A 16,661-nucleotide genomic window follows, 5' to 3' on the forward strand; every position below is an offset into this window, starting at 1 on the left:
CTAAAATATGAGGCATTATTAAATAATATTAATGCGAATCAGGCTAAACATTATAGTCTACATACTATATACCTTACATATGCTAAATACGAAATAATGACTGGGTGAACACAAGTAACAAATCTAACCATAACATCTAAAGTGTATATCAAAAATCTACATGAAAACAAAAAAAGTTTTGAGTAAGGGAACCCACACAGAGCCCAACTGGGACCCACAGAACCCAGTAAAAAAAACATCTAAACCCCAGCTGAGCCCAGCCTAACCAGCTACAACCCACTTGGGGCCCGGTTGCGTGTGGTTCTGCTGTTTTGACAATTCATTTGTCATTTCTATTATATTTATCACAACTGGATTTTAACCTTAATTTTCAGCATTTCAAACAAACAAACAAACAAACAACAACAACAACAAAACCCGGGCGTGCTGGCTGGGTTTAAACATAGTGTGACTCGTTTCTGTTGGACCGCAGAACTGAGACCGACGCCAGTCTGGGAGAAGCCGATCCTGTTCAAATGCAACAGTTTAAATGTACTACAAATACAGTTTAATGCGCTACTGGTTTATATTCTTTACCAGTTCAACTCTCAATCACATTCTTTACATATGTGTTTGCTAAATGATACAGTATCTCGCAGTGGTAGCAGAGAGGTGTTCATCTTAGGAGTCGTATATGTGACCGTCCGGGCGAGTTGTGCCGTGTGTTATCTGCACTTCACAAACAGCCATTTCATTACTCTATTGTAATCGTGTCAGATTTTATACCGGCTTCGGCTGATTCATCAGGGCCTCGGCTTCATAGCGAGGGGGCATTGTCAATGTTTAAGGAGGGTTTTAGTGACTTTAATTGGGGAAAATACGAGGAAGTCCGATCGAGGCGCCTGCGTTTGGAGGCAGTTTTGGAAAGTGTTCGGACTCTGGTTGAAAAACACCTCATGGTTATAATCGAAACCCAATTTATGACCGACTAACAGGGGGACCTCTTTGCAAGTACAGCGTGTGTAGCTAGTTTCTCGTCTTCTCTCGCCCAGTTTTCGCCGTTTTTCTGCCAGGAGAAAACACAAATCCGAGCGGCTGTGCGCCCAGGAGAAGCTGCGCGCCTGTGGTTGAGTCTACACGGTTCTCATGTGCTGTATAAGTTCCGCCCCTCTGCGCTGCGGCTCCACAGTCCGACTCGCTCGACACAGACACACAAATGGCAGAAGAAGTGGCTCCAGCTCCCGCCGCCGCGCCGGCCAAGGCGCCCAAGAAGAAGTCCGCCGCCAAGCCCAAGAAGGCCGGCCCCAGCGTGGGAGACCTGATCGTCAAAGCCGTGTCCGCTTCCAAGGAGAGAAGTGGCGTCTCCCTGGCCGCCCTCAAGAAAGCCCTGGCTGCCGGCGGCTACGACGTGGAGAAGAACAACTCCCGCGTCAAGGTCGCAGTCAAGAGCCTGGTGACCAAGGGCACTCTGGTGCAGGTTAAGGGCACCGGCGCTTCGGGCTCCTTCAAGCTCAACAAGCAGCAGGCGGAGGCCAAGAAGAAGCAGCCCGCCAAGAAGGCCGCCTCTACACCCAAGAAGCCAGCGGCCAAGAAACCCGCCGCGGCTAAGAAGCCCAAGAAGCCGTTAGCGAAGAAGCCGGCAGCGAAGAAGCCAGTGGCCGCCAAGAAGTCTCCCAAGAAAGCCAAGAAGCCCGCGGCGGCTAAGAAGGCGACCAAGAGCCCCAAGAAAGCCGCTAAGAAGCCGGCGGCGCCCAAGAAGGCCACCAAGAGCCCCAAGAAAGCCAAGGCGGCCAAGCCCAAGGTCGCCAAGCCCAAAACCGTCAAGCCGAAAGCCAAGAAAGCGGCTCCGAAGAAGAAGTGAAGGAATTGACTCCGACTCTACCCGCCTCGACCCCAACGGCTCTTCTAAGAGCCACCACTACTTCTTAACAGCGTTTTTCCATTTCTGTATCCAGTCTGTTCAATTGTCCACGAATTAGGTTCCTTGCCATAGCCCCCCACGTTGTGAACGTGTGTACAGGGCTTGTGAAGCACGGTGGTGTGAACGGGGCGGCGTGTCCTGCTCCGCTCCTGCAGCAGTCTCTCTCTCGGTGACGGGGCGAGTCACAGCGCAGCCGGCTGACTGACAGGGCGGGCTGTTGGCATGGGGTCGAGCGCAGTGCGCTGGGGCTGCTTCAGCGTTTTCCCAAGGGTACAGAGCATTATTTACATGAGTGTCAACATAATGTGCCCCCTCCGAAATTGTGCAGCCAAATGCTGATGATCGATGTAATATTGCAATATCATGCAGACCTATATTATTCTTCAATACTAAAATACTCCACGGCATGTCAGGATGAAATGTGACGTCACATCGCATCTTCAGTGAACCGTCATTACCCGTGTTGAGCTGCTCTGACAGGTGTTTGTCTTGAAATGAGAGACGCGCAACTGCAGCTGCAAGTTTGAACTGCACCGGTTATGAAGGGTCTGCGACCCTCACTGATTTCATATGTCAGGATGGGTTCCTTAGTCATACCAACAATAGTGCTGGGGATTATACAGATATAAATTGTTAGCAAGTATTGGTACATGATTCTATTATACCCAATTCATATCGAAATACTACTGTCCAAACAGACATGTACAATTTCGCATACAGTTCAAATGGGACCCTAAATCACTGACTGGTTGTGAATGAAATGCTGACGGCTCTGCTCCGCCTGCTCTCTACAGTAAAGCTGCTGCTTCATCCTAAAGCGCAGGAGACCCGCTCCCGCCCCCTACTCCCGCTGGAAACAGACATCTGAGACCTGCGAGCGGATTGGTTACAGCTCCTGTCGAGCGCGCCTCAATTCAGCTCTGTGAGTGGACGGATGGAAGAGGAAGAAAGAACCAATCCCAAGGAGAGGGGCGTCTATAAAACACAGGCAGCGTAGTTCTTCTGTATCCCATACTTGCTGTATCTGACCGTGCGATCATGAGTGGAAGAGGCAAAACCGGTGGCAAGCAGAGAGCGAAGGCCAAGACTCGCTCCTCCAGGGCTGGACTGCAGTTCCCAGTCGGCCGTGTCCACAGGCTGCTGCGGAAGGGAAACTATGCTCAGCGGGTCGGTGCTGGAGCCCCGGTCTACCTGGCCGCTGTGCTGGAGTATCTGACCGCCGAGATCCTGGAGCTGGCTGGCAACGCCGCCCGGGACAACAAGAAGACCCGCATCATCCCCCGGCACCTGCAGCTCGCCGTCCGCAACGACGAGGAGCTGAACAAGCTGCTGGGTGGCGTGACCATCGCCCAGGGCGGCGTGCTGCCCAACATCCAGGCCGTGCTGCTGCCCAAGAAGACCGAGAAGCCCGCCAAGAAGTAAAGACCCCACCGAGTGACCGAACCCCAACGGCTCTTTTAAGAGCCACCCACACTTTCCTAGAGGCACGGCCTTCCATTTGAAGTGATTATGAAATCGAGATTCATCTGTTGAAAGCACTTAAGTGAAGTAATTTAGTGTAAATCGATACAGTGGGTTGTAAGTTCGGTAGTTAAATGACTGATCCCTTTTATGCCAAGTGCTACTTTCTCATTTGAAAAGCACGATATATTGCACTAAATACATAATGTATGCGGTGATTGTTACACTAATTCAAAATAAGCAGTTTAAAATGTACTGCATCTGTTCTGCGAGTGGTGCTGTAACTACACGACTTGCTCGACCTATATTGATCAGGCTATACACACTTATTGAAGCCGTCTCCACTCCGTATTTCAAAGCCTGTCGTTTATTTTATTAACATAATGCGCAATCACACACGTATCGCCCTCATGAACTGTACACAGTTGAAATGAGTGCAACCACAACGAAGCCCCCATTATTGCATCGTCACACGCTGCCAGCAGCAATTATCTTTAGCTGTTAAATCTTAATAACCTTTCTACAGGGATTGGAATAAACAATCCAGGTGACTTCTTAAACGGAACAATGAAATATAGTTTTTAATAAGATCATGTCTTAAATACAGGGGTACACATTCAACTTGTAACCTCATTTATTAAAGTATTAGATATGCGATAGTAATAGTCCCCATGCACTGATATCAGGCCGAATTAAACTAGTGTTGAAACGGCGGGAGGGAGAGAGCGAGGGGCAGTGAAACAGCCTGCTCGCTTAGGAGCTGTGGGGGGAGGAGACAGAACGCACTTACTTGCGCCTGAATTCAAAATGCCCAATCACTGCTTAGGATTCAAACTCTAACCAATCATCAGGCAGAATGAGGTTTAGCCAATAGCTCCAGGGTATTCCCTCTTTATAAAGCGTAGCGCCCGCTTTACTGTTTCATTTCTAGGTTGTTGCTTAGATATCAGTAAAGAATGGCCAGAACCAAGCAGACCGCGCGTAAGTCCACCGGCGGGAAGGCGCCGAGGAAGCAGCTGGTGACCAAAGTTGGCATCAGGTGCTAAACGTCCGCCAGCGGTAGGAATACTGTGATCTCGTAGAGGGAGCTCTTGCCGACTGAATAGTGGCAACTACCGCATCCGACAAACCCCAGGCAATCAATCACTCCTGCTCAGGGGCCAGGCCCAGAGCTGGAGGAGGCCCGGATTGGGGTGCCAAAGCGTGCCCTACACCTGGGAGAATAAGTCTGCTCTCACTGGGAGCTGCCAAGGCCACTTGTGAGCTAGCGCATTGATCCCTAGGGTTCCTGAGCGGTCTTGGACGGAGAATCCATGTCCGCCCAGCCGAACTGGCTCCACAGCTGTTGTACCACAAGCGGGTGGAGGCGCCATTCCGAGACCGGGGGGCCTCCCTGAGAGAGGAGGTCCGCCGCCGTGTTGGACAGGCCTGGGAAGTGAACTGCTCTGATGGAGCGGAACCGTGGTTGCGCCCACAGAAGCAGACGGCGTGCTAGACAGTACAGTCTGCGTGACCGGAGACCTCCTTGCCTGTTGATATAGGCAACCACCGCTGTGTTGTCCTTCCGGACCAGCACATGTCTGTCCCGCAGGACTGGCAGGAAATGAGACAGTCCAAGGAGTACTGCTTGAAACTCCAAGATGTTGATATGGAGGGCCCGTGCGGGCTCTGTCCACCTGCCTCGGATCCATGTCCGTCACAGACTGCTCCCCAACCCTGCTTAGAGGCGTCTGTCGTCATGACTGCTCGGTGGTAAACTGGCCCCAGGGGCACACCGAGGGTCAAATTGTGGGGGCTCCGCCACCAACGGAGCGCCTTCCAGCACGCCGGAGTGACTGTGACCTGAACCACCAATGCAACGGCCTCAACGGCCTCTCAGTCGGAAGAGGGAGAGACACGTGTGTATTGAGGCAACTCTCTCTGGCGCCAGCGCGGCGAGCATGGCAATGGAATCGAGGCGCAGTCCGAGGAACTGTGCCTGCTGAGTTGGCGTCAGGGGCTCTTCTCTCGATTGACCCGAAGGCCCAATTCTGAGAGGCGGCCTAAAAACAGGTCCGTGTGAATCCGAACCTGCTCCCTCAAGTGAGAACAAACCAGCCAGTCGTCTAGATAATTGAGGACGCGGACCCCCTGGCAATGCAAGGGGGCTAGCACGACGTCCATGCACTTGGAAAAAGTGCGTGGCGGTAGCGACAGGCCGAAGGGGAGAACAGCAAACTCGAATGCTCAGCCCTCAAAGGCGAAGTGGAGAAACTTCCTGTGCGCCTGCGCAATGGGGATGTGAAAGTAAGCATCTTTCAGATCCACCGTGGTGAACCAGTCGCCGGGCTTGATGGCCTGGGACATGGTGCGCAGGTTGAGTATCTTGAAGTGCAGCACCTTGAGGTGGCGGTTCAGGCGCCTCAGATCCAAGATGGGGTGAAAACCGCCATCTTTCTTGGGCAAAAGGAAGTATGGGGAATAAAATCCCTGGTGCTGCCCCGGCGGGGGCACTTCGCGGATTGCTTGCTTCTCCAGGAGAGCCGCACACTGCAACGGGTTCCTCACTCGCATCCACACCACGCCCTGGAAGTGGGGTGGACGTGTCTGAAATTGCTGGGAGTAGCCAACTGATATAATTTGGAGCTCCCAAGAGTCTTGGGTGCAGTGTTGCCATTTGGAGAGTTGCTAGGGGGTTTAAAGGTGGGCCAGAGGCTGCTGGAACGCCTCGGGGACGGGGCTCGGGTGGTGGAGGAGGCGGTGTCGGGCCGGGTCCCCTCCTACCACGAGCTGCCGTGGGCCGCTGGGGGCCAAGACGGCGAGCCTTGGGGGGTGCCTGCCTGCCAGTGAGACCCTGGCGGAGATCGGCAGGTGGGCGGGGCTGTGATCTGGGCTGTGGTCCGGCCTGTGGCCTGGGCTGTGGCCTGCGTTGCTGAACCTGAGGTGCCACCGGGTACACTCGGGCCAGCTGCAGGGACTGCTCCCTCTCCTGGAAGGTGCGCGAGAGCATCTCCTCTACAGAGGGGACAAAAGTAAAGCCCGGCGAGATAGGGGCGTCCATGAGGCGAGTCCTGTCCACCTCAGGGACCTGCCATGCCTGGGACAGCCAAAGCTGGTGGCGGGACACCACAATGGCTGCCAAGGATCGCCCCGTCGCCCTTGCCCCCTGGCCCATCACCGTGACCAGCAGATCCGCCGCTGCCTATCTCTGAGATAGGGGTGAGGTGCCATGTTGCTCCGAGGGCTCCGCCAGCTGAGCCAAGTACAAGGCCAGCAGGCTTTCCGTATTTTGGAAGCGAGCCGCTTGGGCTCCAGCCTCGTACACCCTCCGGAGCAGCGTCTCCGTGATGCGACACTGCCTGTTGGGGCAGGCCAGGTCGCGTGGCTCCGCGGACAGCGGAGGTAGGGAGACGAGCGTGGCTATGGTGGAATTTATACAGGGAAAATCCACCAAGCCCGCTTCTGCCACACCCTGGGTCCTGGCATAAGCCTCCCCTCTCCTGGCTAGGGTGGGGGCTGTTGCCGGATGGTCCCAGGTAGCCCTCAGCTCTTCGAGGAGGTCAGGCAGCAGTGGGATGGCTGCTGAGAGCAAGGATAGCCTCATTGCACTCTCTGTCCACTGAGCCTGACCTCCGTTGCCGACGGCGCGGCGGGGAGGAGGCCAGCGAAGACTCAGAAGAGGGGGAGGGAGCCCGGGGGCACATCAGGCAGGGGCGGCGCGGCTGTCATGGGGGGGGCAGCTGCCGTGGGAGGTGTGGGAGCTACAGCTGGCGCAGCAGCGGGTGTAGCTGTCCCCAGCACTACCATCCTGGAGGAGGGGACGGAGGGGCTTGGGGAGAAGCGGAGATCCAGCGCCCTCGAGGCCCCCCCGTCACTCACCGGAGTGGGGAGTCGCCGGGCGCGGTGGTGTCGCCTGGTAAGATGGCGGACCTCCGGGCGTGCCGTAGCGGACCCGGAAGTCGCGGCCAAATCGCGCCCGCTGTCGGTGCCCAGACAGACGGGGCATAAGACTTCCCCGCTCCAGGCGGGCAAGGTGCAGTGGCTGCAAGCGGCACAGTGGTGGGGGCGAGAGGAGCTCATCGCCGAGCACCGAGCGCACACGCGCGTGCACAGGGAAACGTGCAGCAGAGGCACCGATCAGTGTTTGCACCGGGGGCACACAACAACTGAAACGCCTCTGCAACAAGTGGAGCACCTAGCGGGCCCGCCACTGTAAGTGCGTTTCCACCCGGCAACGTTTATATACACGGGGGCGCTGCGACACCAACCACACGCAACCTTGCTGTTGCCGGACTGAACACTGTGTATACCAAGCACCAGGTGCTGGATACAAGTGCCGCGTAGGCCCGTAGGCTTAACCATACCGTGTGTGTTGGGGTTTCCGGGGACACCGGGTGACGCGGAGTCCGGGGTCCATGGGGCCGAGGGTAGTAGACCACCAGCCGTAGCGGGATCTAAAACCGAGGCACGCACGCACGGACCGGAGGGCTAGCAGTGCTCGTTCTCGGCGAACCGAGAGAGCGAGATCTCCTACAGCCGCAGCCGCGGGCTGTAGTGCGGGCGCAAGCTGGCGGAGGTGCACCTCACGCGGGCGAGATCTCTTACGACACACTTACTGCCGCTGCTAGCACTCCTGCTGTGGAGGAAAAAGCCCTGTGGACAAAAAACCAACACAGCAAGCAGTCGGAATATATATAGCACTATATAACCACGACTATTATTTTTAAAAAGGCTCTTCTTGTGAACGAAACTGAAACCGAAAGCGCAGCCGGACCTCCAGTGCATGGACGGGACAGAATCGGGATTAGCTATCAATAATAACTAAACACACACAAGACAGAGACGATGTGTAGCGAAAACGGTGGTGAACAACACTATGAAGTGAGCCAGCCAACCGAAATACGCAGTTTGAATGTTTATTACAAACACAGACACAGAGAGCTTACGTTCCTGAGTCAAGCGAAGAGGCAAAAGAGGACGAACCTGCGCAAACGTCACGTTTTATACAACAGGAAGTGGGAAGGGACCTGTTCTGAGTGACGAGCGCAGGGGCCAATGGCAGCTTTGATAGAGTGACGTTTCAATCGGGTTCCCGCGGAAGTGTGCAAAAACCCCTCCCCCTTGGGCAGTGCTTCCGACTTGAAAGATAACTCAATTAAATGACTCTCAATTACATATCCAATGGGAACAATAAATACAGAAATTATGCTTTTAACATTCTCTCTCTGTCTTTCCCCTTATCCCTCTCTCCTTCTTTAGCTATGCCTCTGGCTGGGGCATCACCGAGGAATATATGATCACCAACAAGCTGCGCTTCATTTCCCTGCCTGTGGTGGACCAAGACAAGTGCCGTATTTCCATCGACAAACAGAGAGGAAACAGAAAAGGGATCTCTGAGCTCACGGACAACATGTTCTGCGCTGGACTGCCCGAGGGGGGTGGAGACACCTGCCAGGGTGACAGTGGGGGGGCGTTTGTACTGCGGGACGGGGCAGGGGAGCGGTATTACGCAGCCGGGGTGGTGTCCTGGGGTATTAACTGTGGGGAGACGGGCTCCTATGGGGTTTACACTAGAGTGGGGAACTACAGGGCCTGGCTTAGAGAGACAATGGGGGAGGGGTAGGAGTGGTAGAGCGGGAAAGGGAGGGAGAGGTTGAGAGGGGGAGAAAGAGACAAGAGAGTGAGAAAGAGGGAAAGAGGGAGTGTCAGGGAGAGGGAGGGGGGCAAGACACCTACTAGGGGAACAGTAGGGCTGGTGTGTTTGCTGAGGGAGAAGGGTGGAGTTGGAGAGAAAGAGGGAGAGATGTAAGATGTGACAATTAATAAATCTTTTTGTCTCTTATGCTGTGTTTATTATTTTTGTGACTGACTGAAATTGTGCAATGCAAATGATGAAGGATTGCATCTCTATCCAGTGGGGTGAGAAGTGAGAAGAAGGGCATGGGGCATTTGCAAAAAAAATTTGGTATGTGCGTGCAGATCATCTGCTGTCTTTGAGAAGTGGAACAAGGAACACATCAGAATGTGGGTCTCCAGGAGGGAACTGGACAGTACTCCTCTAATTCACTTACCTGACAGCCAGCAGGACACTCAGAAGGCAGAAAACTCAAGGGAAGCTAAAAACCCTGCACCAGGATCCACAAGTTCCAGAGCCCACACAAGTTACTTTTTCAACATCACCAGGGGATCAAGAAAGACATTACCCTATTCGTCCGAGAAAACCACCAGCAAAGTTGAACCTATTGAAGTTGTGCTATATGTAAATAGCCAAGCTAAGTGTACTAAATTAATGAATTCACAGCTTTGGAAGAATAATCGCCTGGACTGAGTTAATTGGGTTTAGTTGTTTTCTGGTGAATTAATGTATTCTTACATCTCTCTCCCTCAAAACAAACACAACAACACTGCGCAAGTGTATATGCTAGGAAACCAAACATACCGTAATTACACGTATAAATGGAGTATTATCCAGCGAGGAGACGCTGCACAGCAACAACAGGCAACCATGACGATCTCTCCGATTCCTGTCCTGCTCTCTCCTTCCTCTCGGCATGCACCTGCATGCCATTGTTTCCCTAATCCCTCCAACCTCATCTCTCTGCCTCTCCCCTCCTCCTCCCTCCCCTCTACTCCACTCTCTGGGGGCCTGTGGAACTGCCACTCAGCTTCCAACAAGGCCAACTTCATCTCTGCCATCGCCTCCCACCAGTCTCTGGATTTTCTCGCTATCACCGAGACATGGATCTCCCCAGACAACTCTACCACCCCTGCTGCCTTATCCTCTCTGTTCATCCTGTCCCACTCCCCTCGTCTTACTGGGCGGGGAGGAGGAACAGGGCACTCTCTCCCCGTCTCCCCCCACTCACAGGGCTGGCCGCCAGCTAGACCTCATCTTCTCTAGAGGCTGCTGCCCTTCAACACTCTCCGTGACACCCATGGACATCTCAGACCACCACTTCATCTCCTTCTCCCTTTCCCTCCCCTCCCTCCCTCCCCACTCCACCCACTCCCTCTGTCACCTTCTGCCATAATTTCCGCTCTGTCTCCCCTTCCACCCTTGCCTCCACTGCTCTCACCCTCTTAACTTCCATTGACTGTTTTTCCCATCTATCTGTCAACTGTGCTACCTCCTCTTTGTTCTCCTCCCTCACCTCCTCCCTTGACTCTCTCTGTCCTCTCGCGTCTCATCCTGCCCGTCCCTCCCCTCCTCAGCCTTGGCTCTCTGCTGTTCTCCGCGCAACCTGAACTAGTCTGCGTGCTGCCGAACAGAAGTAGAAAAGGACCAAACTCCCAGCTGCCCTCGAAGTCTACTGCTCTCTACTGTCCACATTCTCCTCCTCTCTCACCTCAGCCAAGAAGTCTTACTTCCAATCTCGAATCCACTGTCAACAACCCCCGCAAACTCTACTCCACCTTCTCCTCCCTCCTTGCCCCCTCCTCCTCCCTCATCTCTCACTGCTGATGATTTCGCCTCCTTCTTCTCCTCCAAGATTGCAGACATCCGCAGGCTCTTCAAAACTCCACCCTCATCTCCCCTTCCTCTCAAAGGCTCTCGAGTGGGCGGTCCACCATCAGCTCTCTGACTTTCTGTCCCAACACTCACTCCTTGATCCTCTGCAATCCGGCTTCTGCACAGCTCACTCCACTGAGACGGCTCTCCTGGCTGTCACTGACTCCCTCAGCTGTGCTCAAGCGGCCTCCCTCTCCTCAGTCCTCATCCTCCTTGACCTCCCTGCAGCATTTGACCCCGTTGATCACTCCATCCTCCTCTCCTGCCTCGCTGACCTTGGAATCTCTGGGACTGCTCTCACCTGGTTCTCCTCCTACCTCATTTATCGGTCCTACCAAGTAACATGGCGAGGCTCCTCATCCACCCCCCAACCTCTCCTCACAGGCGTTCCCCAAGACTCCGTCCTGGGCCCGCTCCTGTTCTCTCTCTACACTCGCTCCCTCTCCCCCTCATCGCTTCCCATGGTTTCTCCTAGCACTTCTATGCTGATGATGCACAGATCTTCCTGTCTTTTCCCTCTTCCGACCCTCTCATCCCCTCTCGCATCTCTTCCTGCTTGTCTGCTATTTCCACCTGGATGCACTCACACCACCTCAAGCTCAACCTCTCCAAATCGGATCTCCTATTTTTCCCCCACTCTTCCTCACCTTACTGTTACTGTATAACAAAACTGTCACAAAGGAGGAAGCAGGGAGCCTGCCCCGAGGCGTACCACTAGGGAACCTCAACAACACAACTCCAGACAGGGGCCCCGTAGGGCCGCACATGGGTCTCCCAGGAGCGAGGATCACAGTCATGCTCTTACTGGGAACTGTCTAGAATCAGCATATACAAAGTGGGGCTACAGAGGTTAACTCTTACACCCTCCGCTTACATTACCAAGGCCGGCTGCTCCGGGGCCACAGAGCCACTGAAAAAAAAAACATAATACACAGCCAGCTAGTCAACAGAGTAGCTGAGCTGAAAACCAACTATATGTATCGTGTGGCAACAGGAACATTCATGCTGTGGTATGCCATGGTAATAGTGTCCACAATCCAATGCGAGAGGCGCTGCTTTGAAAGTGCCTGGCCCTGTGTCCGTGCTCCATAAGACACAAACAGTGTGCCGAATGTCCTTAGTGTGTTCCAAATAGCACCTGAGGGTCCACACAGTGCAGAGCAGGTGAAGCCGACTATTCTGCTCTGAAGTGAAGGGAGGAGGATGAAAAGCCATCAACTCAATAGGCCTATTGACATGAAATGGAGATAGTACCTTCGGGAGGATTGCAAGGTTAGGCTGTAGTGTGACCCTGGAACCATCTCCCACAAAATGGACACACGATGGGTGTACAGACAGGGCGTGTAACTTGCTCACGCATTTTGCAAAGGTGATTGCCAGCAAAAACGCAGTCTTAAGTGACACAGTGGCTCAAATGGTGCTTGGAAAAGTGTGTCCAGCACTACATCAAGAGGACATGTGGGCAGTGAAGGGGTGCGAGGAGGCCATAGCCTCAGAAACTGCACAGCCAGGAAATGAGACCCGGACATAACATGCAGAGATGGCCGCCAAATACACTTTGAGCGTGGACGGGGACTTACCCTGGTCCAACAGCTCTTGTAAAAACTGTAATATGACCCCAATAGGGCAATTAATTGGGTCTTGACTGCCATTTTGGCACCATGTGCCTTGCGTCCGCCAGTGGTAGGAATACTGCGACCTCATAGAGGGAGCTCTCGCTGACTGAATAGTGGCTACTACTGCGTCTGACAGAACCCATGCAATCAAACGCTCCCGCTCAGGGGTCAGGCCCAGAGCTGGAGGAGGCCCGGATCAGGGTGCCAAAGTGTGCCCTGTACCTGGGACAACAAGTCTGCTGTCACTGGGAGTTGCCATGGCTCTCCGGCAAACCAGAATCTGCGAGGCCACTGTGGGGCTCTCCTCACCTTCTCCAGGACCATTGGGAGAAGGGGGAACGGTGGGAACGCATAAAGGAGGCTACACACATGCTAGTGCGTTGTTCCTGAGTGGTCTCGGATGGAGAACCACAGTGAGCAGTGGGTGGACTCTGCTGAGGCAAAGAGATCCACATGTCAAGGGGGAGGGTCTGTGATGCAGTCGCAAGGGGGCCCAGCAGCCTCTGGCAAAGGGACACCCCGATGAGAGCACTCAGTCAGAAGAGGGAGAGACGTGTGTATGGAGGTAACTCTCTCTGGCACTAGCGTGGCAAGCATGGCAACGGAATGGAGGCACAGTCCGAGGAACTGTGTCTGTTAAGTTGGTATCAGGTGGCTTTTCTCTCGATTGACCCGGAGCCCAATTTGGAGAGCCTAAAATCAGATTTGTATGGTTCTGAACCTGCTCCCTCGAGAACAAACCAGCCAGTTGTCTAGGTAATTGAGCATGTGGACCCCCTGGCAATGCAAGAAGGCTAACACGACGTCCATGCAGTTGGAAAAAGTGCATGGGGCTAGGAAGAGGCCGAAGGGGAAAAAAGGAAACTCGAACGCTCAGCCCTCGAAGGCGAAGTGGAGGAACTTCCTGTGCACCTGCACAATGGGGATGTGAAAGTATGCATCTTTCAGATCCACTGTGGTGAACCAGTGATGGCCTGGGACATGGTGTGCAACACCTTGAGGTAGTGGTTCAGGCACCTCAGATCCAAGATGGGGCGGAAACCATCATCTTTCTTGGGCACTAGGAAGTATGGGGAATAGAATCCCTCCTGCTGCTCCGGAGGGTGCACTTTGCAGATTGCTCGCTTCTCCTACTGCAGGCTGCCGTGGGCTGCTGGGGACCAGGGTGGCGAGCCTTGGGGGGCACCTGCCTGCCAGAGAGACGCTGGCAGAGGTCAGCAGGAGGGCTGGGCTGTTGCCTGGGCTGTGGCCTGGGAACTGCGATCGGAGGGCCTCCTTGTTGACAAGCTGCCTGCGCTGCTGGGCCTGCGGTGCAATGGGGTAAACCCGGGCCAGTCGCAGGGATATGTAAGCATCTCCTCCACAGAGGGGCTGAAGGTGAAGCCTGGCGAAATGGGGGCGTCCATGATTGCCCAGTCAACCCTTGTCGCATCACTGCCACCAGCTGGTCGGCCGATGCCAATATCTCCGAGGTAGGGTGGGGTTGGTAATGCGTTGTCATGCTTCGAGGGCTCAGCCAGCTGGGCCAAATACCCAGAAGGCTCTTGGTAATTCTGAGGCGAGCCACCCTTCGGTGCAGTGTCTCCGTTACACGGCACTGCCTGCAGGCCCGTGGGACCTGCTGCGAGTGCTGACCTCCCTCGAACCTGGAACGTGGCAGGGCTGGAGACACTCCACGGCCCTCTGAATCATCACCTAGAACTCCCGGTAATGTCCTGCAGGAGCAGGAGGGATGTCCTCACTTAGCGGAAGAGGAGGGGTGGGTGAGACCAGCTTCTCCTCCATGCATGCAGACCCAGGAACCAGGCGGTCCTCCTCCCAGGTGGCCTGTCTGCTGCCCTCATCACGCGGTGTGGGCCGCTGTGGCCAGCAGAGCGCAGATTTGGTGCATCCTGTTATTCCAAGCATGGATGGCCTCATCTCAATCTCTGTCCATGGAGCAGGACCTCCGTCGCTGACAGCGCGGCAGTGAGGGGGCTAACGACGACTCAGAAGAGGGGGAGGGAGCCCATGGGCTTCGCTTCACTGCTCTTCCCTGTCGTTCACGTGCTGGTGCAGGGGTGCGAGCGGCCATAGTGGCACGCACTGCGGAGGGTTGGGGTTGCCGCGGGGGGAGCAGCTGCTGTGGCAGGTGCGGTCGTGGCAGCAGGTGCAGCAGCAGATGCAGGAGGAGAAGTGGGCGCGGGAGGTGTGGCTATCTCCGAGGCTGCGTGTCTGGAGGAGGAGACGGAGGGGCTCAGGGAGAGACAGAGGTCCTGAGCCACCGAGCCCCTACCATCACATGCTGGAGTGGGAGATCGCCAGGCATGGCAGCGGTTGCTGTAAGCGCGTCTCCACTCTGCAACATTTATGGACACAGTGGCACTGCAACACCAACCAGACGCAACCTTGCTGTTGCCGGACAGAACACTGTGTATCCAAACACCAGGTGTAGGATACAAGCGCCGTGTAGGCCCATAGGCTGAACCATGCTGTGTGTGCCAGGGTTTCTGGGGACACGGGGTGATGTGGGGTCTGGGATCTGAGGGGGCCGAAGGTAGTAGGCCACCAGCCAAAACGGGGGCCTAAAACTGAGGCATCTACACACGGATGAGGAGGCGTAGCAGAGCTCAATCCCAGCAAGCTGAGAGAGCGAGATCTCCTAAAGCCATAGTTTTAAAAAATGAAACTGAGACTGAAAGCTCCCAGTGCGTGGACGGAACAGAATCGGATTGGCTATCAATAATAACTAATACAAAAACAAATAGAGACATACACACTAGTAAGACGGTTGCGAACAACACAGCCATGAAGCCAGCCAACCAAAAAACTGTGAATATTAACAATAAGGTCTAGTGCACAGACAAGAAACAGAGAGCTCACATTCTCGGGTCCAGCGAAATGGCAAAAAAGGATGAACCTGCGCAGACATCACGTTTTATAGAACAGGAAGTGGGAAGGGACCTGTTTTGAGTGACGTGCGCAGGGGCCAATGGCGGCTATGATAGAGTGACTTTTTCTATCAGGTTCCTACCGAAGTGTGTAGAACCCCCTGCCCCTTGGGCAGTGCTTCCGACCTGAAAGATAACTACAGAATGAAGCTCTGGGGGGCTTCCACCCGTGTGCATGCTCAGTTGTTGACAACGTAAGTTTGGAATGACATAAATCAAGGGATGACTGAGCAGCCAGCACTGCAATGGAAGACAGTTCAAAAAAGTAATCACAGATTATCAAAACTGTCAGGTGCACAGGGTAGAAACAAATAAAGGAGGAGGAAACAAAATCTCACAACAGAGGTGTGTCATCATAACCGTTTAGGCTAGTTTAGATAATATAGGTTTGGCAAAACCTATGTGATCCGCGGCGAGCAGAATTACCAGCAGCCCTGTCTCCAGCACAACTGTTTGCTCCCAGATCCCAGAAAACAGGCTTTCTGTTGCCTTTCGTGTAGCATGTGTTTGTATTACAATTGTGGACATATTTGTTTTTGACACATGTATTCACATTCTACACCTGTGTTTGAATTGAGAGGGGGCTGTGGGGGTCTGGGACCCCCCATGAGAGGTAAGGAACCCCCCATAAGAGAGAAAACATGGAACTTGGGTGGTCCCGATATTTCATTGAATAAAAATATATTTTTTTGTCAAAATAAAAGCCCTGACATGAGATGTGATGTTCTAAATATGTGCACGTGGGGAGCATGTCAATTCATCCCCGTCAATGTCCCACGTACGTGCGCGAACTCGCAGTTTTATGAATCAGTTTACAGCAGCGACAGACACAGCAGAGGCTTCTTGATTTTTCACCAGCTAAGTAAGTGTAAACATAAAATTCTTCTCTGATTTAGGATTGTTTACACTTTAGTTACTATAACTACTGCATTTTTCACCTTCGTGTTGAACAGCAGCTCATTTGTAAAGTAGCTGCTAGCTGTCTTTTTTAAAATCTTATCTATCAGACAATTGTAGGTAGCTATGCTAACGTTACTCTGAAAAACGCGGTTACATGGAGCAAACGTCATTATTCTGAATGAAATTTTTAAAGTTATTCATTTCTCCTCATTATACTTGAAGAAAAAGGAATGCTTAGACAGTCTTTAATTGAATGTCAGCCTAGAATGTCGTCTGTTTGCGCTCTGCACAGAAAAGTTTTACCAACTGTTCTTGTTGTTATTGTCGCCTAAACCTTATTGTATTAGGAAGATTAAAGATTAAAG

At 53.6% G+C, this 16,661-nt stretch overlaps 2 protein-coding genes across 2 annotated transcripts; both read left to right on the forward strand.

Annotated features, from left to right (window-relative positions):
- The first annotated feature begins 1,174 nt into the window (after positions 1-1,174).
- On the forward strand, positions 1,175-1,868 carry LOC136756252 (histone H1-like). Its single transcript, XM_066712309.1, has one exon. The coding sequence runs from the start codon at positions 1,196-1,198 to the stop codon at positions 1,838-1,840; it is 645 nt and encodes a 214-aa protein (XP_066568406.1). The 5' UTR covers positions 1,175-1,195; the 3' UTR covers positions 1,841-1,868.
- Positions 1,869-2,895: 1,027 nt separating this feature from the next.
- Positions 2,896-3,369, forward strand: LOC136756552 (histone H2A-like). The gene has a single exon (XM_066712330.1). It carries the CDS (start codon positions 2,939-2,941, stop codon positions 3,320-3,322), a length of 384 nt encoding a protein of 127 aa, XP_066568427.1. The 5' UTR covers positions 2,896-2,938; the 3' UTR covers positions 3,323-3,369.
- Positions 3,370-16,661: the final 13,292 nt, after the last annotated feature.

The sequence above is a fragment of the Amia ocellicauda genome, chromosome 1 (genome assembly GCF_036373705.1).
Source record: "Amia ocellicauda isolate fAmiCal2 chromosome 1, fAmiCal2.hap1, whole genome shotgun sequence".
Lineage (NCBI taxonomy): Eukaryota > Metazoa > Chordata > Actinopteri > Amiiformes > Amiidae > Amia > Amia ocellicauda.

What these genes read in the sequence shown, in the direction of transcription:
- LOC136756252 (XM_066712309.1), top strand. Translation starts at nt 1,196, where the DNA reads ATGGCAGAAGAAGTGGCTCCAGCTCCCGCCGCCGCGCCGGCCAAGGCG.
- LOC136756552 (XM_066712330.1), top strand. Translation starts at nt 2,939, where the DNA reads ATGAGTGGAAGAGGCAAAACCGGTGGCAAGCAGAGAGCGAAGGCCAAG.